Source organism: Squalius cephalus (assembly GCF_949319135.1).
Source record: "Squalius cephalus genome assembly, chromosome: 1".
Taxonomy (NCBI): domain Eukaryota; kingdom Metazoa; phylum Chordata; class Actinopteri; order Cypriniformes; family Leuciscidae; genus Squalius; species Squalius cephalus.
The window spans coordinates 17973836-17997625 of record NC_137122.1 but is presented as its reverse complement, the minus strand read 5'-3'; the positions used below and the strand labels follow the sequence as shown (position 1 = coordinate 17997625).

Genomic DNA, 23790 nt, shown 5'->3' with positions numbered 1-23790 from the left:
ACTCGGGAGGTGAATTAATCATGTTTTCAATAATTTATATATGATTGCATTCTAATAATGTCTTACATTGTAATGTGAGGAAGGCGTGTGTGGTCGTGTTCGAGGAATTTGGTTGCTGATTTAAAAAAAAAAAAACTAAACCGACTTTTTAAATTATTTTAAACAAGCTACTAAACATTTGCTGAATGCTGATCCAATATTGTAACACTCGAAGACGTTTATATAGCCTACATTTAATACAAATAATCAATCTTATAACCACCATAAATATTTAATATATTACCCACCTCTAGAAAAAATGCTTGTAATGTGTTCAATTTCATTTTGTATTTAAAGAGTTGTTCAATTACTATTTGTTTTGGAATATGTAGTATTTTTGTGTTTATCTGGATTTAAACATTCATTTTGCAGGATCAGTTCATATTTGTTATTGGAGATACAGTGCAAGCGGTGTGGAATCACAGACCTGTATTGATGAGGTGATGTTACAAGATTTACATTAAAAAGTTGAGCTTGTCAGTCTTGAGTGTTTGATGATGTTTTTCACTGAACTCCACATATTTTCTGTTTTGCTAGTTTCCCCGTTGCTCTGATTGCAAGTTGAACAGCTTCTGTACGACCGACTCCTTTGCTCTCAGCCTCCTTTATGGCACTCTCTCTCTCTTCATCGGTCACCATTAACTTCCCCATGATTTTGGCTACAGCTATGTATACTTCAGCAAAAATAATCCGCTCAGCTTCCTGTCGTGACTCCTCTACTAAACTCCAGTATATTTTCTGCCATTCTGTTAAAATGCCTCCTTTATGCTCCTGTTTGTGGTGCTTCACTTTCTCATCCAGTTTCTGCTTCTGAATCTCCCGAATGTGTTTCTCTGTTCCCTCAAACATGTCATTTGTAAAGTGTCCTCCATTTTCTTTCACCATCTTCTCTATCTTGCTATGGAGATCTTTGAATTGTGGGTAACCGGAAGACTCATTGTCCAGACAGAAGAATCTGTTTTCACAATTCTGTATAAGTTTTTTAAGATTTGAATCACAGAGCTGTAAAAACTCTTCAACGGTTTGCTTTTTCTTCTCTAACTGATCTTTATGGGTGAAGAGGATCATGGTGTATTTTTCCATCTGTTCTCCAAACACTTCTCTGAGTTGCTGCACTGTATTTTTCTCCTCCTCAGTGAATCGACCCACTTTAATGACGATGAGAAAAGCATGTGGCCCAGGAGAGGATAATGTTATACATTTTGCTATTTCAGCTATAACCTCCTTTTCATCAAGTTCAGTATCATAAAGTCCAGGTGTGTCGATCACTGAGATCTGTTTACCGATCCTCACTGTAGTTTCTGACTGACACTGTTTCGTCTGAGACTTTGAACTGGCTGAAGATTCAAACCGGTTTCTGCCGATGATGGTGTTTCCAGTGGCACTTTTTCCAGCTCCAGTTTTTCCCAGCAGAACCAGCCTGAGATCTTTCCTCTCAGGAATCGCATCTGATGGAGACTCTCCTGAAACTACAGCAGAAAGATCAATACTTATAAAACAGTCTCTATGGATTCTTCCCTTAAGATCAGTGTGATGAAATACTAGTGATTTTTAAAGTGAACAAACCGCCATTTGTTTGTAATACTGAAGTAGTTTATAAAGATAAAATAACTTACACTTTTCAATAGGATCATCCATGGTTGCTCTCCTCGTCATTTGTTCCATGATAAATTTCCCACTGTTCTCCATCATGATTCCTTTGATCTTCTGCAGTAGTTCTGGGACTTGATCACCATGTTTACTCTTGTTATTAAAACAGTGAAACTTTCCTCCACCTTCAGTCACCAGTTGCTGGAGATGTTTTTTCTTCTGTAGATGCTCATCAATGGTCTCCTCCAGATCTTCCAGTTCGTCTCCATGTGTGAACAGAATCATGATGTACTTCTGAACTTCAGGACCAAATAAACCTTTAATATAATCCAGGATCTCCTCCTCATTTTGCACAGGTTCCTCTAGAGGAACGGAGATCAGAACTGCACTGAGACCTTCTGAACATCGAGAGACCAGTTGCTCCTTCATCTTCTCCAGCTTCTCTTTATTCAGATCTGGATCCAGTAGATCCGGACAATCAATCACAGCAACCTGCTTCTCTCCAATCTGTGTTTTACCCTCACAAACTTCAGACTCATGTTTCTTAACTTTAAACTTCTTTTCTCCCAGTATAGTGTTTCCAGATGAGCTTTTCCCAGAACCATTTCTGCCCATCAGAAGAATCCGGATCACCGGATCATCTGTACTGGAGCTGATCGCTGACATCCCTGAAAGAGGCAGAAAATATGGTGTATGAATGTAAAAATTATGCAAAGTCAAGTTAATTGACATGTTGGTAGCACCCTCAGTTGATACTGTAATATATTGACGGAACAGATTTGACAAACGTGTCTATTTGTGTTTGCACTTTGCGGATGTCAAATGTTTTCATTTACAACATGTTCTGACAGCGTTATTCAGTATAGCCAGTCACAGATACCGATCAGAGGTGTTTAAGTTCCAGTCACTGCTCAAAACACCAGAGTTATAACAAACAAAGTGTAAATAAGAGATTCAGTGTGCAGTATGGACAGCTTCATTGATTATAACAGAACTTTATGAGATCGTGATGAAATGAGATGAGTGACAGCTTTTTAACTTGAATTATATCTTCAACAACCCTTAATTGAAAAATACCTTACTCATTTCTAGGCAGAAACATAGGAGGCTGGTATGTGCTGCTGCCCCCGCCGCTCTCAAAACACATCGCCATTAGCCTATATTGTAATTTTCTGCTCGACCAGTACTTTGTAGCAACACAACTGTTGGTTTCTGCAGTGACTTTCAGCATCATGTTTCCTATAACGTCTGACATTACGTTTTACATGGCATGAGAAAGTCGCATAAACCACGCAAAATATGATTAGAAATGCATTTCCAAAAATGCAATTCGAATAGCATTTTAAACCACATATGAATGATAGGGGTGCGGAAAACAAATCGATTCATAAATTTCAAATCGCGATTTCAAAAATCCAATTCACACATTTTCAAAAGTGTTAGACTTCTTTAACTTCGCAGTATTACTTTAAGTTACTTAAACGTTATTCAATTGACAAGCGGTGAACAAGGACTCAATGCTTTGTTCGCGCTGACGGACGTAGATGAAGTACAGTACACACACAGATGCTCATGCAGGCGATCGCGAACTCAGTTCTCTTTAACAGCTACACACACAATTATGTCAAAATGCACATTGTGTGAGTGGACTGAAGTATTCAATGTAAACACAGTCTGTTATGGCCTATTGGTGCGTTCAAGTCCTCTTGGGAACTTGGGTTCGTACGTACGAGGTGGGAAGTCGTGCTTATAACGGCATGTGCGTTCAAGTCACTTTTGTCGGAGCAAAATGGTGGAGTACTTTCTCTTAATTAATTACACAAAAATACAGTAAGGTTCTTAAACTCTTGTTCTAGAAAATGAAGAACAAAGAAATGTGCATCAGGTGTACTTTGTATTTTTATGTTTTTAATGAATTTATGAAGCCACTGCCAACACATCGTTATATGTTGCATTGTTATATTATACTATCATATTCTGTGTTGGCGATTAGCTAACTGAGCTGTTAATAGAAAAGTCTGACAATATCACAGCTAAATAACTTTAAATATTGTGTATTCCGCCATGTTAATCACTGACACGCCCCCAACTCGTAAAGATCGGAGCTTAGAGAAAATCCCGAGCTCCCCACTGGTATTTACGACATTGTGGTGGCGTTCAAGTGCGTTCAACTCGTAAATACGATCTATACGAGATGACTTGAACGCACCATATGGTTTCATTCTACGCGAACGAAAACAAAATGTGTATCCGTGCATTATTCTGTAAAGGACAGCCGTTTCAAAAACTTTTGCCATACGTTTCATTAATGTTAATAAAAAACACTCACTGCTTTTGACTGAATAACTTTTTTATCCTTATTATGAATCAGTTTATATTTAACTCATACAGTGAAAACTATACAGTGTTTTATTTTTACATTTGATTATTCAATTTCGGTAGTATTTCTTAATATGCTATACGGTTCCTGATAAACATAAAGTTTATTTTTTATTTTATTTTTTATATTTTTCTATGATATTTGTCCTATTGTTTGTAATTTGCTTCTTTGTTCCTATTTTTAATGTCAAAGTTAAAATAAAATGGCCTGCCTTGCTTTAATACAGAAGACTGCATGTAATGATTGTAATCAGCTTAAAGGGCATTTGTTGAAGAAAAACTAAATCAATTTCAAGGTTCACATTTAATTCTGTAGAATTTCTTTTCTTCTAGACCTATTAAACAGTCTATCGCAGTCAAATAAGAAAAGTAACACAAAACGGTCCACTACAATCAAACTGCACATATCGAATCTAAATTTATTTTAAATTGAATCGTGAGTCCAAAAGATTCCCACCCCAAATTAATGTACTGTAGGTCAAAACGGATTTGTAAAAATCTGATTTCATGTTATTTTTTGCCGCTCAATATTTTGCTAATATATTGCTAAATATGATCAGATTCCAAACAGATACAAAAACTGGATTTAGGCTAAATAAATTAATTGAAAAATATTCGAGTTCTAAAGTAATAAATAATCTTGTAAATCTCTCACTGTACATTGCTATTCTTGTTATGGTGGTGCTTAGGATCCATTGCTGACACATTACATCTGCTCTTTACTAAAGCACCATCAGTAGTTTCAGAAGCACTCTCAGTGATTTGATTCTGGAAACGGGCCTGCCTTTAACCACAGATACAGAATCCCAATTCTATAAATGTACGTGAAGTTAAAGCGTGAACATTGTCAATTATCATACAAGTCTGATGTGATTCTTGGGCAGTTAACATAGTGATGACATGTTGTTTAAAATATATTTGATCATAGAGAGCTCTATGATCTATTCATGTTATGTAAAGTGCCATATTGATTTTGTCAGTTTCATGAAAGTGATAAGAATGGATATCATGCATGATCGATTTTGTTGTGCTGCTGGCCGGAGGCACCATGAAGTCTTACTTGAACAAACAGAACTTTGTTGTCAATCTGTCCCACTACTAAGAAGCTACAGTTCACATTTCAGTCTATTCTCAAACTTTTATTTAGAGTAAACAAAGTGGAGAACATTATCAACTACAAGCCAAATTAACTTGTTGAAGTCAAATGCATAACAAAAGTAAAGAGTGTGAACAGACGATCTCTTACCTGAGGGTGGTTCAGCCCCTGTCGCCATCTTTACAGTATAACAATCCACAAAATGGCTTCACAGAAAATAAATGCAATTCACATCATAAGAAACATCTCAATATATGTTTTCAATGGTTTATATTGTCAACATATTTGCATAAAACATAACGTTGCAGAAAAAAACTCACTTGGAGCTGAGCTTTCACTTTATGCCTGTTTTAACAGTTTAATGTTTTTTTTTTTTTTTTTTTTTTACAGAAGTTTTATTTTATTTGTACCTAGCTCTCCTTATTTGTACACTTCTTTACGGTCTCTTACCTGAGGGTGGTTCAGGCCCTGTCGCCATCTTTACAGTATCTGATAACAATCCACAAAATGGCTTCACAGAAAAGAAATGCAATTCACATCATTAAAAACATCTCAATATATGTTTTCAATGGTTTATATTGTCAACATATTTGCGTAAGCTGTTGATATGATTGACATATTTGCTGAGCTGCTGTTCAGGCGTCATTCAGCTTTAGTTTCACTTCCGTTTTGCTTCTACTTGTTGCAATTTCATCATCTTCCTGTTTTGTCCCCTGTAGCGAATTCCTGCATGTTCTTTCTCTGTCAAATTTCATTTGTAAATTCTTCCAAATCTTTGATTTGTAGTTGAGAGCAAGAATAATCAGTTGTTGACACACAAGACATTCAGCACAAATGAACTGAGAATCAGCAAGTGTTTGTTTGATAAACTTTATTCATTTTGTCAGAAATAATCTCCCACAGATGCTGAACAGTTTGATAAAGCCTGTATGAAAGCGTCTCGAAGTGAGTCGATCATCTGAAACCCCTTCTCCTCCCGGAGGAACTGAAGCGAATCAGCACAGAACCGCATTCACACTGACATCAGCCAGTCTTGTAAACCTGTTTGCTGTGTATCCAGATGTATTTATATTCCCCCTAAATGACTAAGATTTCCATCACACATCTCCATAACCTGTACAAATCAAGAAGATTTGGAATTACCTTCAGGTTTTTAGCGCTGTCCGCTGGTTAGAAATTCCCAAGGGGAGTCTGTGCCAAACTCAGTCTGGATGTTCGTGCTCTTGAGGCTCGATGGGATTTTTGTCCAGGTTCAGATAATAGTTTTCAGAAGAAAATCACTCTGAGACTTGTTATAGAGAAGTTTACGAATCACCACTTTCAATGGTTTCGTTTTAATAACAAAGTACAGAATAAAAATCAACATTAGAAAAATACGAGTATCTTCACCACAAGGATCGGCCTCGAACAGTTGAAGGTCTCACAATTTATACCCTTCAGAAATCACAGGGTTTTCCCTTAAGCACAAAGCATTTGCATCACATACAAAATGGCATCAGCATTTGGCAAGACAGCTTCACAGCAAACGGTCAGTTTGGGCTGAACTTTCTCTTCTCCCTGGGAATTTAAAATGGAAGTACACATTAAAATGTCACATAACTCAACAATCCCAAAGGTCAATGAACTTCACATACTTTCTTGATCTTGAGTTTTGTGCTCATTGTTCAGGTTATCACTGTAACCCTTACAAATTACAAGTTTATTTACCATATTATAAAACAGTTTTGAATTTGGTTGATACAATTACAATTATTTTAAAAGTTGTATTATCTGCATATTTTGCAAAGACTCAGATCTCAGTTTTCCAATATATTAAATCAGCTGCTTTGACTTCTCCCACTGCTGACCAGCGCATGAATATTTGATTCAATAAAGCATGACAATCAATTTGATGTTTAATAACAACAAGAAACATGCAGTGTTTATCTGATTAGTAGCTAACCACAGAGCAAAAAACGATTAAAATTAATAAAACATTTAAAAAAGCAACTTGGTTTCCACCGCTTGCTGCTGCACACTTCAGGTCACTTCTTGTTGTATAGCTTTTCAAAATGTACACAGTTTCACACCAGGGATCATTCTGCTTCACTTCACTGACTGTAAATGTCTCATATGGAGGAATCAGCACCTCTTTCTGATCAGGAAACTTTGAATATTTTGTCAGCTCAGCACCTGAACAAGTGTAGATTTCAAAACAAGATTTAGTTCCAAACTTGTTTGCTGCTATACTACGATCAAGAGAGGATGAGGCAAACTGGCCAAAACGAACTTCTTTGCCCTTAACATCCTTATCAAATTCAACTTTAGTACCACGGTAAGTATCGTAGCATTTAGTTTGTGTTTTCTTCAGAATCTGTATCGCTTCTGTTAACCAAAAGTGAAGTGAATACCATGAATAGGTCCCGTATTTATATTTTTGTTTATCAGTATGAACAGCATTATTGAATTCCTCATACAGCTCATGAGATGTGTACACATAAATGGCAACTGAATGATTCTTTGACAAATTATCTCCTGGTGGTTTGTGATTCTTTTCAGCATCTGTCCAAACTCTTGCAAATACATAGTTAGATGACATTTCCTTCTCCAGAAATTCTGTCTGCACTCGATGCTCCATCTTCTTTGAACACCAGTTAAACCAACTGTAAAATTGGTCATCAACTGAATTCTCTGCCATATCCAGTGGAAGTCCTTCAGCAGCATGTCTGTTATCCTGCAGTGAGAGGAATCATAATGATCAATCATCAGTATTCATCTCTGTAATATTACTCAAACACAAGCTCACCTGTAGAACAGCTGAAATGAGAAGAAGAGCTTTAATGATCAACAGCATCTTGATTCAGTCGAATCCCTCAGATGATCCAGTAGATCTAGTGAAGCGCAGACAAGAAACACAACCAGGTTTCACACATACAAAATCCATGTGATGTTCACTGATATATATCCATTTTTAAAACTAAGTTAAAAACACATCTTTTTATTTCAGCTTTCTTGTCAGCCCGCTGATTTTGCTTGCACTGTCTTTACCTCGTGCTCAGTGCACTCATGTATGCCATTTGAGGGTGTTTATATTTTCTCTGCATCTTGGCCTTTTATGTACTGTGTCTATGTCCCAAGCTGACTGTACTGTCTACTGTCAGTGAATTCCATCTTGGATGTAGCTGCATTTTTTTTTTTGTATGTTCTTTACTATACCAATTTGTACAGTGTCCTTGGGCACCTTGAAAGGCGCTTTTCTAAATAAAATGTATTATTATTATTATTATTATTATTATTATTATATGCACTGTAAAAATCCACCTATTTCAACTTAAAAACTTAAGTTCAGTTGGTGCCTAATTTTTTAATAATCATCAACTTGGCAGTGCAAGTCATTTCAACTTAAATTATATTAAGCTGACTTAAATTTCGATTTTCAAAAAAGTTGAAATTTCTTACAATTTTTGATAAGTTAAAGTAATGTAATGTAAATACATATGTTGCCATGACTTATTCATCAAGCGTGTGCGATCTGGGCTATTTCTAGCCAGGCTGATAAGCATAATGCAGTTCAGGTGCGTTTGTGACGAGAGTCGATACTCAGGTGACGGCCCTCTCCTGTGGTGCACCGGTGGTATTATAAGACGGAGGTGCCAATATGACAATATGATAACTAATGTATGTGTGCATATTCTGGGACAATGTGTGTGTGTTGTATGATAAGAAAGGACCCTTCATTACACAAGACAGTATATTTGTTCTCACTGAGAAAGTGAAAATGAAAAGAAACTTAAAGAAATGCCCACAAATAACCCACTTTCTCAAGTACTTTGAAGTTCATCCAACAAATATTGAAAACTCAATTGAATTTTAGGACTTTGATTTGCACTTTATTTTACAGTACATGACCATGTGTACTAACTTTATTCACCTTACAGTGAAGGTTAGGTTTAGGGGTAGGTTCAGGGTAACCTGGCTACGCCTTCCTATGTACTTCCGCTCAATTTTCATTTTCCTTCAGTACATCGTCTGGGTTTTCCATATTTTTTGCGGGTTTTCTCCGGTAAATTTTTTACCGGTCCAATCAGCGTACAGAGGGAGTGGCTGAGAACGATGACGTCGAGGTTGTGCGCTAGTTTGAGTTGAAGTTTAGTCATGACCAAACGTTAGCGATTGGTTATGGCAGATCCAGAGTGACTCTGGGCAGATCCAATAGTTTTAAACTTAAACAGAGTACCCGCCTACAAGGAAGTCAATGCTTGTCAATGTACGAGAGTCTGGTAGGACCAGGCTAGGTTCAGAGTACACAGCAAAATCCCCAGAGTTAAATTATCTCTGATCAGAGTACATATGGTCCTACTCTAAAGAGTGTTAAAAAAGTTAATGAAATAATTCAGTGATTAATTAAGTGAAGATTGAGCATTAGTGATGAACACCTGCTGTTAACAAGCAGAATCACTGAAGGAAAGAGAAACAACAAGAACAGAAAATAGAGAAACAACAAGAACACAAAATAGAGAAACACAAGAACTACAACATATTTCAGCCACATATTTTTTTTGTCCTAAAAAAACAGCTATTTCTGACCTCTGTATCATCACTATCAGCTTTTATTATATTTTATAACATGCGCAGGATAGAGTAGTGATGAAAGTAAAATAAAAAAAGGAAATGTTATGTTATGTCCAAGGGCGTATTGTTTTTCTCTTGTGCATATGTTTAAGGTCATTGCAGTCAGTAAAGATGCATGTGTTCTGCACACCAGAACATCAAATAAACAAATACCAAATAAACCAAATAAATGTGTTTAGAAGGGACAGAGGTAAAGGAAGAGGTGGGGGTGTACTGCTGTATGTGAAAAATAATTTGAAGTGTTTACAACTAAGTGTGCCAAGTGAGATCAAAATAGAAAATGTTTCAGTTAAAATTTCCCTCTCTGCAGAGATGAGTTTTACTCTGGTTTGCCTTTACCGTCCACCATCAGCCAAAGTTGACTTCTATGAACAACTGCAGGCACTACTTAAACATCATACAACATATAACAAGTCTAATGAAGTTATTGTAATTGGAGATTTTAATGTGAACTGGGACTGTAAAAAAGATAGGAAAACACTAAAGCATACGATGGAAAATCTTAATTTTTCCCAACTTGTTCAGCATCCAACAAGGATAACGAAACACTCTAAAACTAAAATAGATCTACTTTTCAGCAACAGACCTGAAAGGATAATTAGATCATACAATTTCCTGACTGGTCTCTCAGATCATAATATTATACTTTTTTCTAGGAAATTGTCCAAGTTGAGGGTTAATAATGATTTCCTTAACCCCACAAATAACAGGTCTCCTTATGAATTTATACCTAACAGCCAACGACAAAATGTGGCAACAGCCCTGTCATCACTGGAATGGGATACAATTCTGTATGATGACAATCCTGAATTATGTACCAGTAAATTTCTTAAATCTCTGAAGGATGTTATCTCAACCCATTCAAGCAGAGGAAGATATAAATGTAAAAAAAGGTGCCATTTGCCTTGGCTGAACAAAGAATGTAAAAATCTAATGTCAGCTAGAGACCTGATATTAAAGCAATTTTTAAAATCAGGTTTAACAACAGACCGTCAAAGGTTTACCCATATACGAAATAAGGTAACACGCAGTCTGAGACAGGCCAAAGCTAATTTTTTCATTAAAATAATAGAGAATGCAAACGGCAATGGAAAATTAGTATGGCAAAATCTAAACAAACTGCTTGGTCGACATCTAAATAAAAACAATAAGGAAATGGAGCTTCAAATTAATGATTCAATAATTAAAGATCCAGTTTCCATAGCCACCAATTTTAACAGTTTCTTTATAAAGTCTGTGAAAGAGATTACGCAGCATTTTGATCCATCTCTGTGTTCCGACAATATCTCTGATCCACATCAGCCTGTATTTAAAATCATTGAAATCTCAGACTATGAAGTTACAAAAATTATTGATGGCATGAAAATGTCAAAAGCTCTTGATGCATTTGGCCTTAATACACATTTTTTTAAAGAGTATAAGGATTATTTAATACGTCCAATAACCCATCTTCTTAATATGTCCTTTAACCACTCTATAGTCCCTGCAGATTGGAAAGTGGCTGCAGTGATACCAATACTTAAATCAGGTGCTACAACAGACATGTCTAATTATAGACCTATTAGCATACTTCCCGTTATATCAAAAATAGCGGAGAAGTGGGTAGTCAGACAGATGACTGCTCATCTGGAAAATGTCCAACCTTCACTACATCCATTACAGTTCGGTTTTCGGACCCATCACTCCACCGATAGTGCCCTGTGTGTGTTAACAGAAAACATAAAAGGTCTGCTTGACAAGAGTCCTTGTGTCGGGGCTGTCTTCTTAGATTTGAAGAAAGCCTTTGACTCTGTTAACCATCAGATTTTAATTTCCAGGTTGACTCAATTTAACATCTCTGATCAAGCACTTTTATGGTTTAAATCCTATCTGTCCCACAGGAAACAGTACGTGGTAGTAGATGGTGTCAAATCTCCTTGTTTAGAATCTGGAGTTGGTGTCCCGCAGGGGTCTGTTCTTGGGCCGGTTCTGTTCTCTCTTTTCATCAATAACCTACCAAACTCATGTCCAAACGTCTTCTCGCAGATGTATGCGGATGACGCAGTAATTTACACTCAAGCAAAAACCATTCAACAAGCAGCTGCTGATCTCACAGCTGCACTATCTTATGTGCAGGACTGGCTTAGGAATTCATGCCTCATGTTGAACACCAGAAAAACTGTGTGCATGTACTTCTCAAAACGTCATGTCGAAGTAAGCAGATCAAATGTCTTCCTGAACGGAGAGGAACTTCGCCTGGTTTCAGAATTCAAATATCTTGGGGTAGTCCTTGATTCAACACTTTGTTTCAAAAGTCATGTAAAAAAAGTCGTAAAGGTGGTCAAATTTAATCTTCAAAATTTTAGGCACATTAGAAATAATCTAACTATGGGTGCTGCTAAAACATATTTTTATTCGATGATTATTTCTCATTTTGATTACTGTTTGACTACCTGGTCTCTTGCTTGCCCCACAACACTTAAAACCATAGAAAGTCTGTATAAAAAGGCATTAAAAACATTAGATAAAAAACCGCTATCCCACCACCATTGTCAAGTGCTAAAAAAACATAGATTATTAGATTTTCAAAATATGATTAATTTGAAAATGGCCTGTCTGATATATAAGGTTCTTCACTCCCTCGCTCCGCCACCTCTGAAGGAATTTATTAAATCCAAAGAAAATTCTCTGAGGTCCACACGAGCCTCTTCTAGAGGAGACTTGATTATACCTCACAGGCGTACCACCTTCGGTCAGACGGTCCTGTCTGTCCGAGGTGGGAACCTGTGGAATAGTCTTCCTCTAACATTAAGAGAATGTAATACATATAGCTTGTTTAAAGTCCACTTGAAAAAATGGCTATGGGCAAATCAAAGCTGCACACATTAGTATGTATCTTTTATCCTTTTTAAAAAAATTATTTTTATGTTTTATGTTTTTTATGTTTTTATGTTGTGATGTGTATATGGATGAGTGTTTGTGAAGTTGAAGGTAGTCTTGTGTGAATATTGTATATAGGATTTAGCAAGTTTACGAATTGACTGTAGATGTAAATTTTATTCTGTACTGTTTTTGTTAGTTGTGTGATCCTAGCCCGTGGGACTACGGATGGAAATTAGCCCTTGGCTAAAATCCGGCATTTTTACATGCATGTACTCCATGTTATGTTCATTAAATTGCACTGTCCCAATCAAATAAATAATAAAAAAAAAAAAAAAAAAAAAAAAAATTGTTTATTCAAATTTTTTTATATGGAGAGTGTTTAACTGATAGCCTGACAAGCCAGACCCACATCAAGATGTTGAGTCTGGGAACTCACCATTGGCACAATCCGAGGGGCGGGATAAACGGTTGTCTTTCAAATTCCCTCTGCACGCAATAGGACAGCGCTACAACCAACCAGAGCAAAGAAGGCGACATAATCCGAACACATCTACCTTTTTTAAGAATGACTTCAGTGCCGTTCTTTGTTCTTTTCTCAAAGTTAACTTCAAGTCTTCCAGAGTCGCGGCCAAAGCTGATTCGAAAGGCCACTGTTCGCCAGAAGCAGCAGCTCCTCTTTGTTTTCAATTAGCAGGGAATTCACTCTGAACCGTCTCAACTCTGCCGTCATTATGTTAAGCCCGCCCGCCGACTCTATACACGATGTGATTGGCCTGACTAGAGTTTGGTTTCTCCAGCTCGCAAGCCAATGGAGAGTTGCTAGACGACACTGGCTGCAAACTAAAATTCGATTTCAAGGCTATTAAACTGATGGAAACAGGTTTAAATCGAAAGCATGGTTTTCAATTAGCCCATTATAAGAATTTATGTCTTTTCACTCTTATTTTACAGAGTACAATGATTCAAATGTAAAGGCCCTACTACCACAGGAATTAAAATTTTAAATACATTAGATAAGCGTTTTTAAAAAAAACCCATCTTGGCAGCAACTGTATGGAGAGATTTCTTACCTGTAGGTGTGGAAGGTTGATCTTTAGTGAATCCAGACAGATCACAAGAGTAATGCTTCTAAGAAAACAAAAACAGCACTAAACATTAATAAACCACACTCTTAAAATGAAAGATGTTTCTACGAGTTCGTTTACCATCAAAATGACTTTGAAGCTGTTATATTAAGGTACAAATCTTGAATAGTGTGCCTTTAACAAAGGTTTCTAGAGGTGCTAGTCCGCAGTGTTTAGCTGTACTGTCAGTTAAAATGCTCTTCCTACAGTTAGTTATCCCTGTTCTGTCTGTTACCTGTGAGAGAAGGAGCCTGATTGGTGCACAACACTCAGTAAACATGATCAGACACCGATCATATATATAATATGTATATAAATATAAATGGCCTATATGGCCCACAATTATGAGCTCAAGATTTTAGTACATTTTGAGAACATTATTACATTATGAACACTTTATTACAACAATAAGGTAATACTTTCGGCCTTATATGAGTGAAATCAAGCAGTTTCTGCAGTATTTGTAGTGTACAGCAAAATAGTTTTATAATCAAAACTAGTTTTCTCCCTCTACACACACACACACACACACACACACACACACACACACACACACTTAAACAGAACTATAATGTGAATCTCTCACACTAAAGTTACAGTTCATGTATCAGCAGAGGCATTTCCTAAACTTTTATTTGGAGCAAAAAGTCAATTGCAAACCAAAATGAACTGTTTAGTTAAATATGAACTCCCTCCCCCCCATCTAAACTAAACTATTCCTTTGGTACACACAGTGTTTCAGACGGTCTCTTACCAGAAGCTGCTGGAGCCGTCGCCACCTTCACTGGATCTGACCGATCACAAGTCCATGATAACACTTCACAGATGTGATGGTTTGCAATGGTTTATAGTGCCATCATATCTGCATGAAACAAATCTTGTTGTTCAGCTTGAGTTTCAGTTCCAGTTCTGTTCTGCTCCTCCCTGTTGCAGTTACACCATCTTCCTGTTGTTTTTCCTGTGGAAGATTCCTGCACATTACTATTTTTTTTTAGTACAGTCTGCAAAAGGTCCTTGACTGGTAGTTGAGAGCAAGAACGATCACGGAGACATTCAGCACAAATGAACCGAGAAACAGCAAGAGTTTGTTCAATAAACTTTATTAATTCTGTCAGTAATAATAATCTGTTCTAACAACAGCAATAAGAACCCTGAAGTTTTTATGCGATACCGACTGTCAGAAAACGTGAATGGAAGGAGACAGAGGAGTTGAGCCAGCGCAGGAGAGACTTGTGGCTAGCTAGGATAAATATAGTCTAAACTCCCCACAACAAAGTCTGTTCCCATCATTTTACCACATGTTAGGGGGGATGTAAAAAAAATATTGCATCACAATAAGTGTATTGTAATTGTCAAAATATTATAGCAACTAAACTGAATTTTATTAGGTTTAGTGACAACATGTTACAATGTTTACATGGTACAATTTCTGGTAAGCTACGCTTTTTTATTATTTCAATTCAATTATTGTGATTTGATTTAATATTGACTCATTTGGATAAATATTAGGTAGGCTACACAAGATAGACATTAATTTTTCTCAAGAAAAAAACAACTCACCTAATGCTATAAACATACAGAGAGAGATATAGTGCGTTTTATTATAACTTTATTTAACGATATAAGTAAACATATAATAAATATATAATATAGTACACATATTTAGCAAAATACTCTATAGCTCTTTTTTCTAGCCAACTAACTATAGCCTATATTATGGTCATCAAATGGCTTTCCTGAGGTAAATGTTATGTGACATAATTGTTCTCCAGCAGTTTTATTGAACCCTTTGTTTGTTTGATTGATTGGTCGATATTATGTATGAGGAATATACATTTCGGTAAGTTGTACTGTATCTTTCAACAGTTGTTCATGTTTATTTACTATTAGCTAGAGATGATCGGTTCACGTGCCACTAGGGATCTGTCGAGTCACATTTACAAGCGCCAAAACGGTATTTATTGTTTGAATTTCGTAATAAAAGTGACAGAACCTGATAGCTGAGATTTTTTATATCATAAGTAACCTGCTCTGTCTAGTCTGTCAGTCTCCGTGCCCTCTTTGCTTCGTGAGAAAATGGATGTGTGGCGTGAGAGCGTGTGAAAAGTGTCTCACGGTGAATGTGTGAGAGTTGGCAGCTCTGTAAAATGTAATAAATATCCGGATAAGTTACGGCTGGCAATAAGGATGGATCTTTACTTAAGGCTATTGGGTCTATTTGATATGGGTCCACACCAATCAAGCTTATCTTATCTTGATACCGACGAGATGAAGCCATTAAGCTACTGCTCCCCTCAACTCAAACCTGCGTGCGGCTAGGGGCAGGACAGATGTCATGTTAACAATATGGCCGCGGTTAGCTACTTCCGGTGTTTGCGAATAAGGCCTATAATGCCCAGTTCCTGTGACATCTGAAGCAAACACACACACACAAGTAAAGCTCATTTACTCTGAATAATGTCATCATGCACGTTCAAATATTATTAGAAATCTCCACCACGTGAGAGTATGCTCGAGAAAACACACACACACACACACACACACACACACACACACACACACACACACACACACACACACACACACACACACACACACACTCTCTCAACAATTATTAGAAATCTCCACCACGTGAGTGTACGCTAGAAACACACACACACACACACACACACACACACACACACACACACACACACACACACACACACTCTCAACAATTATTAGAAATCTCCACCACGTGAGTGTACGCTAGAAACACACACACACACACACACACACACACACACACACACACACACACACACAGTTTCACATCAGTGTTGAAAACAGTTATTTACATTTCTATTTCAGGATTCTTTGATGAATAGAAAGTTCAAAAGAACAGCATTTATCTGAAATATAATCTTTTGTAACATTATAACATGTCTTTACTTCCTTGATGAATAAAAGTATTAATTTCTTTCATTTCTTCCCCCCCCCAAAATTAAAAAAATTCTTACTGAACCCAAACTTTTCAACGGGAGTGTTTAATGTTACAAAAGCTTCTTTTTCAGATAAATGCTGATCTTCTGAACTTTATATTCATCAAAGAATCCTGAAATAAAAGTATAAATAACTGTTTTCAACATTGATAATAATCATAAATGTTTCTTGAGCATCAAATCATCATATCAGAATGATTTCTGAAGGATCATGTGACACTGAAGACTGGAGTAATGATGCTGAAAACACAGCTTTGATCACAGGAATATATAATATAATTAATTATTATATTATTAATTAATTATATTAATTATTATTAATTATGTTAATATTATATATGTTTTACACTGGAATAATATTTCACTGTTTTTACTGTGTTTTTGATCAAATAAATGCATAAGAGAGTCTTTTGTCCAGTGATGTGTCTATATATAGTTGATATTTAATCTCAATATTACATTTACATGTATTCATCATGAGAACACAGCAAGATATTAATAAAAAGTGATGTTATTTCAGCCAGCGCACATACCTGTATTTACATCCTGTTTTCGGTCGAAGTCCATAGTAGTCGATTGTCGAGTTCACGCGCGTGATCATAGGTAACTAAACCTATGCGTGTGAACTCGACAATCGACTACTGTGGACTTCGACCGAAAACAGGATGTAAATACAGGTATGTGCGCTGGCTGAAATAACATCACTTTTATTAATATCTTTCACATCTACTGCAGTCAGATTCGCCCGTGTTCACTCTGAAGGAATCACTCACATGACCTGTGCACTTGTAATGACACATCAAGGATATTAAGAGGCTTAAAGCAGGTTTAAAACTTGCCCCATTGAAGTCAACAGGGTGCACATTTTAAAAAGAGGATAACAAGGTGTAGGCAACACCGATTTTTGGCGTTGTTCTCTGTATTGACAGCACTCCAAATGTACAAAAAAATGAGCTCAATGTTAAAATTGACCGGAGTTCTCCTTTAATATGAAAGAAAAAATTGATCAAATACAAGTATCCTTAAACCACTAGCTTAGTAGAGATCTTTCCATTTTTGGGCGTAACCTATTGTCCAAGGCTGAGGGTATATCCAAACTGATCTATCCATGTCAATCTTTTTACATTGCTCCAGAAAACGTGATAAAAATGAATTCCATTCTATAAAAATTTATCTGGAGAAATAAGACCTACTATGTTAAAAAATCTCAGTTGGTTAACCCCCTGAGGTCGGCAATCACGCCGGCGTGATCTGCTTGTTTTTTTTTATATCAGTGCAAAATACTCTGTTGATTTTGATTTTACATACTTGTGTTGTACATCATTCAAAGCTGTTAAATGTCTTATTTTATTTGTGTACACTCATAATAAAAACAAAATGTTGTGTTTTCCGTAAAACAAAGAAAATAAACATGATGCGCGTTCTGCCGTCTCTCTCAATGTGAAACTCATTCTGAAACGCGACAGAAAATGACCTGTAACTCAGCGAATGTTTGTCACACAGACTTAAAACGCATGTCTATACAACGCTTGGAATCTCTATTTTTAAAGTATGTAAATTATATAAAAAACAAATATTATATTTTTAAGTAATCCATACGAAAGCCGCGGCATGTACAGTTTCTCAAACGCGTGACCACACCCACGCATAATGTGACCACACCCACGCGCGCACGAGCGATTGACATGCAAATGATCCATGCGGAGAAACGCAGACCTGTAAACTCCCTCATCACCTCAAAACAAAGAAGCAGAGACTTCGTAACTTACTCCTCTCTGCTTTCATCGAGTTGGAAGACTGTAAGCTGTGCTGTGCTGTGCTGTGCTGTTTACCTTGAATTTACCTCGGATTTACCTCAGAAGAACGCGATTTGAAGATGAGACGATTTTTAAGGTAAGACATGTTAAACTGGTCGTGCCAGATTAAAATGTATGTTATGAAATGAGTTTGGAGTAAAAACATGAACTAAGCCCAATGTCATATATGTAGCCTACATGTAGGCCTATATATAGACAGAAACATGAAATGTGAACTAGAATAGTAGGCAACCTTTCAGTGCTTGTATACATGTTCGACACAAAATCTAAAATGTATTCCCCAAATTGTGCAGCATAGTTTCTCTTGATATCAGCATGTTCACAGCTGTTTTGTTGTTGTTGTTGTTTTTAGAGGAACAAGATGCCACTGAATAAGTCCTGCTGACTTCAACATTCACATAAGTCTCCATACATGAACATGCTAAAGTGAAAAATCAAACACCATGGAAATGAAAGGTATGTACTATGTTTCAGGAATGGCACAAAGGTGTGTGACAGTTCAAGTCTCTGTCTTTAGTTCAGTGTGTTAAATAATGTGTTTTTTTGTCATTTGTGTATCTTTGGATTATGTTGTGTTGTAAATAAATTAAAAACCAATTAAAAAGCCATTCTTTTTTAAATCTCCTCATTCTTTGTGCAAGGTTGCTCAGAATGGCAGGGCCTGATAGCTCCTAATAGGGCCGTTGGGGAGTGTCTTTGTCTTTCTCAGGTGAGAAAAGCTTACATATTAATGAGCTCCCGCATAAAGCTTTTTCACAAAAAACACGTCGTAAAAATTCTAAATCAATATATTTTCTTCTCTGAATGAGCAGTCAGGGTGATTTTCACATAGTTTTGAAGCAAATATTCTAGGCTACGTGATACAATTTTCAAAAGTCTTATGAAGAAATAATCAGTATGGGTTTCATGAGCTTATTTCAGTGACAATTGTTTTTTGTTTTTTCACAAACCACGCATAAATGTTATTATCTCAAAACTACAAACTTTTATATACTTGCTGCTGATATATTATTGTAGCAGAGTTTGTGCTGAATACAGTGTAATTAGACTTTAGCCATGAAAATGTCACAAGTAACAGAAATAAGCACAAATGTCAGAGCATGTCAGAACACCTCCAGGGCCCAGAAAACAGCTCAGACCACAGAGGATTAAAGAATATAATGGGGGGGGGGGGGGGGGATTTTTTACATCAAAACAGTGGATTTTGAGGCAATGTACAAGAACATTTAAAGAACATACTGTAACATAACATTGAGGAACATTTAAAATAAAGTGGTTCAAAGAGTTTCTATTGAAGCCGAATTCAATATGGTTTCACATTCCAAAAAGTATTTTCAAAAGGTTCGGTGGGTTCAACTTTGTGACTTTGAAATTTCTAAAATACCTTTTAAATTATCTGACTTTCATAAACAAGTTTTGTTTAATAATAGAGGAATAATAGAGTAATTGTTTCAAACAAAAAGTCTTTGTTCAACCAGCTTTGGTTTGATCAAGGCATTTGTACATCTTTGTACATGACATTTTAGATATAAACGGTGAAATCTTACAGTTACAAGATTTTAATAACAAATCTAATAATATTAAATGTTCTCTTAAAGAAAAACTCAAAATAGAGAGATATAAACTGAATAAAAAGAAAAAAAATCAGCAGAAACAAGCTTTCATACTGTACAGTTACAAGAAGACAAAATATTATATAAAACAAAAATAATAATGTAATCCATAATTAAAATTGGATAAATAAACATCACAAATGCATCTGCTCACAACATAATGGCCATTATAAAAGAGTTTGAATTACTCAAATATTCCCTAAAATTCAAATAAGTATTGAACCTTTCAATAAATAAAATTAATAAATAATATATGATTTCAAACATAAATCCTACATAAATCTTCTCACGCAGGCAAAAACAGGACAATCTGGCACCCCTGTCCCGACCTGTGGGCCCTCCATGCATGGCCCCTCAATGGGAACCCCAGGACCTCCCAGAAGGAGTCCTGAACACCATAATGGAGGCTAGAGCACCGTCTACTAGATGCCTCTACCATCTCAAATGGTCAGTGTTCACCAGTTGGTGCTCAGCTCGGAACCTGGACCCACATGACTGTGACGTACCGAGGGTACTCGCGTTTCTTCAAGAGCTGCTGGACGCAGGCCGTTCCCCCTCCACGCTCAAAGTGTACGTGGCAGTTATAGCAGCTTTCCACTCCCCGGTGGCTGCTTCTTCCCTGGGAAAAGCAACCTGATTGTTCGTTTCCTAAGAGGAGCCAGGGGGGTTAAGCCGCCTCGGCTCCTTTCGGTGCTGGCTTGGGACCTGTCCACGGTCCTTAAGGGCGTCAAGGGACCTCCCTTCGAACCACTCCAGTCGGGTGATCTGAAGCCCCTCTCTCTCAAAACCGCTCTCCTGCAAGCACTAGCGTCGGTTAAAAGAGTTAGGGACTTGCAAGCACTCTCCATGCGCGCTTCCTGTCTTGAGTTCGGGCCCAATGACTCCAGAGTCGTCCAAGGCATATATACCTAAAGTCCTCTCAGCCCCGTTCAGAGCCCAGGTTATCTGCCTATCAGCTCTTCCCTCTTCAGAAGACGATAGTGGTGCATACATGCTCTGCCCCGTTAGGCCTTTGAGAATATATTTGGACCATTCTGCCCTGTTCAGGCAGTCAGAACAGCTCTTTGTCTGTTTCGATGGCCGCACCAAGGGTTCTCCGGTCACGGAACATAGACTGTCTGTCACGATGGATAGTGGATGCTATCTCTCTGGCCTACGCTTCTATGAGCCTTCCGTGCCCCATAGGTGTAAGAGCCCACTCCACAAGAGGCATGGCTTCCTCTTGGGCATGGTCCAGTGTAGTACCTATAGAAAACATTTATGTGGTGGTCGGCTGGTCTGCACCGTCCACATTTGCTAAATTCTACAACTTAGAGGTTCCTGCCCTGCAGGCATGAGTCCTCTATATTTAGGACCCTGGCCCCTATGGGTCCAGACCAATGTATATCTGAGGCTCCCCCACGGTGGCCCTCTGCACTAATCACTGTATGCAGTATATAACATCCTAGGACCCGACACTTCTGGTCCCCAATGATTCAGACTACTCTGTTATAAGTCTCGGGCTTCCCTGGACAACATTCAGAGAAGTCATCTGCTAATAGCACGGCGTTTTAAAATGGGTTCCCATAGCGTTTGCAACGCAATACGAGTGAACCGTTTTCGAAAGGGAACATACTCGGTTACTAATGTAACCTCAGTTCCCTGAGAGATAAGGGAACGAGTATTGCGTTGCCAGCCGTGCTATTTTGCTCATGTCAGGTGCTTCGCTTCAGTCGATTTAACCTGTCCCTTGGTTGCCACAGCGATCAAATTGACGGCGTTGAGGGTAGTGTCAGCCAGGCGCTGAAGCGGTTCCGCTGCTGGGCTGTTCGACGGTGAGAGGCTTCTTGCTTCTTGTTAGCTTGCTTCTTGAAGGTCAGCGATGAGCAGGTAACGTGTTCTTTGCTGAAAGAGATTAAATCTCTTCCTTTGGCGATATCTGACGAATTTATACCCTTCAGCCCATTTTGGCGCGCTCAGAGCGAGCAAGGCGGCAAGCGCTCTGATTGGATCACGTGTCCTTGCTGGATCGCCATAGGTTCGTGCAGTTGCCGCAGCACAGCCAATCAGCACGCTTCAGCCAGCTATGATGTGCTCGCTGTGCAGCTGCACGCCGTTTTAAATAAAGGCTTCAATATTCTTGAGAAAAGGAGTTTTCCCATAACGTTTGCAACGCAATACTCATTCCCTTATCTCTTAGGGAACCGAGGTTACGTTAGTAACCGAGTACGTTACATTAATGTTAATGAAAAACACTAACTGCTTTTGACTGAATAACTTTTTTTTTATCCTAATTATGAGTCAATTTATATTTAAATCATACAGTGAAGACTGTACAGTGTTTTATTTTTACACTAGATTTTTCAATTTCGGTAGTATTTCTTACTACATACCCATGCTAATGTTCCTGATAAACATAAAGTTTTTATTTTATTTTATTTTGTATATTTTTCTATGATATTTGTCCTATTGTTTATAAATGCCGGGCACACTCCAATTTGCTTCTTTGTAGTCAAAAATAAAATAAAATGGCCTGCCTTGCTTTAATACAGAAGACTGCATGTAATGATTGTAGTCAGCTTAAAGGGCATTTGTTTTATAATATTGGGTTGAATAAAATGGGAAGAAAAACTAAATAAATTTCAAGGTTCACATTTAATTCTGTAGAATTTCTTTTCTTCTAGACCTAATAAACTGTCTATTGTATCTTAGTCAAATAAGAAAAGTAACACAAAACGGTCCACTACAATCAAAATGCACATATCGAATCGAAATTTATTTTAAATTGAATTGTGAGGTACCAAAAGATTCCCACCCCAAATGAATTTAGGTCGAAACGGATTTGTAAAAATCTAATTTCAATTTATTTTTTGACGCTCAATATGTTGCTAATATATTGCTATAGTTTCAGAAGCACTCTCAGTGATTTGATTCTGGAACCAGGCCTGCCTTTAACCACAGATACAGAATCAGAAAAGTTAAAGGGTTAGTTCACCCAAAAATGAAAATTCTGTCAGTAATTACTCACCCTCACGTTGTTCCAACCCAACAAAAAAAACGAACAACACAGAAGCACTGCGCTAAAACACTACGTGAAAAGACTTGAGGCCCAGAGAGAAGGAAATGAACAGTGGAATAAAGTTGTTCTTTTTGGGGGGGTTTTGCGCACAAAAAGTATTCTTGTCAAACTATAATAAACTTAAGATTGAGCCACGGTAGTCACTTGGACTATATTAACGATGTCTTTAATACATTTTCTGGGCCAGCAAATTATAATGTCTATAGAAGCCTATGGAGGAGTGATCCAGCTCTCAGATTTAATCAAAAATATCTTAATTTGTGTTCTGAAGATGAACAAAGGTCTTACCGGGTTGGAACAACATGAGAGTATGTAAACATTAGAGTAAACAAAGTGGAGAACATTTTCCAAAGTCAACTACAAGCCAAATTAACTTGCTGAAGTCAAATATTCACTTTATAACAAAAGTAAACAGTGTGAACAGACGATCTCTTCCTGAGGGTGGTTCAGCCCCTGTCGTCATCTTTACAGTATCTGATAACAATCCACAAAATGGCTTCACAGAAAAGAAATGCAATTCACATCATAAGAAACATCTCAATATATTTTTTCAATGGTTTATATTGTCTGGTTTATAGAATTCATCTTCCAGAATCTGACAGTAAGTTTTGGGAGTTCAT

At 37.2% G+C, this 23790-nt stretch overlaps 2 protein-coding genes across 5 annotated transcripts; both read right to left on the bottom strand.

The window, feature by feature from the left end:
* Window positions 1-360: 360 nt before the first annotated feature.
* LOC307162644 (GTPase IMAP family member 8-like) lies at window positions 361-2368 on the bottom strand. Its single transcript, XM_079878103.1, has 2 exons — window positions 1656-2368; window positions 361-1508 (listed from the first exon to the last, which is right to left on the bottom strand). Exons 1-2 carry the CDS (start codon window positions 2359-2361, stop codon window positions 544-546), a joined length of 1671 nt encoding a protein of 556 aa, XP_079734229.1. The 5' UTR covers window positions 2362-2368; the 3' UTR covers window positions 361-543.
* Window positions 2369-5334: 2966 nt separating this feature from the next.
* Window positions 5335-14616, bottom strand: LOC307163718 (ecto-ADP-ribosyltransferase 5-like). 4 transcript variants are annotated; one of them, XM_079879928.1, is made up of 5 exons: window positions 14456-14599; window positions 13783-13936; window positions 13648-13705; window positions 7890-7974; window positions 5335-7817 (listed from the first exon to the last, which is right to left on the bottom strand). In XM_079879928.1, the coding sequence occupies exons 4-5, from the start codon at window positions 7935-7937 to the stop codon at window positions 7035-7037; spliced, it is 831 nt and encodes a 276-aa protein (XP_079736054.1). In that variant the 5' UTR covers window positions 7938-7974; window positions 13648-13705; window positions 13783-13936; window positions 14456-14599; the 3' UTR covers window positions 5335-7034. The 4 variants fall into 4 exon arrangements, with proteins under 4 accessions (XP_079736054.1, XP_079736055.1, XP_079736053.1 ...); XM_079879929.1 differs by lacking the exon at window positions 13783-13936 and having other exon boundaries at window positions 13648-13702; window positions 14456-14616; XM_079879927.1 differs by lacking the exon at window positions 13783-13936 and having other exon boundaries at window positions 14456-14614.
* Between the last annotated feature and the right edge of the window lie 9174 nt (window positions 14617-23790).

Bases quoted from the DNA above. Each gene is read 5' to 3' on its own strand.
- LOC307162644 (XM_079878103.1), bottom strand. From the start codon at position 2,361: ATGTCAATTAACTTGACTTTGCATAATTTTTACATTCATACACCATAT. The intron at 1,509-1,655 runs GTAAGTTATTTT...TTTCTGCTGTAG, and splicing joins GGATGATCCTATTGAAAAGT to TTTCAGGAGAGTCTCCATCA.
- LOC307163718 (XM_079879929.1), bottom strand. From the start codon at position 7,937: ATGCTGTTGATCATTAAAGCTCTTCTTCTCATTTCAGCTGTTCTACAG. The intron at 7,818-7,889 runs GTGAGCTTGTGT...CTCTCACTGCAG, and splicing joins TCATTTCAGCTGTTCTACAG to GATAACAGACATGCTGCTGA.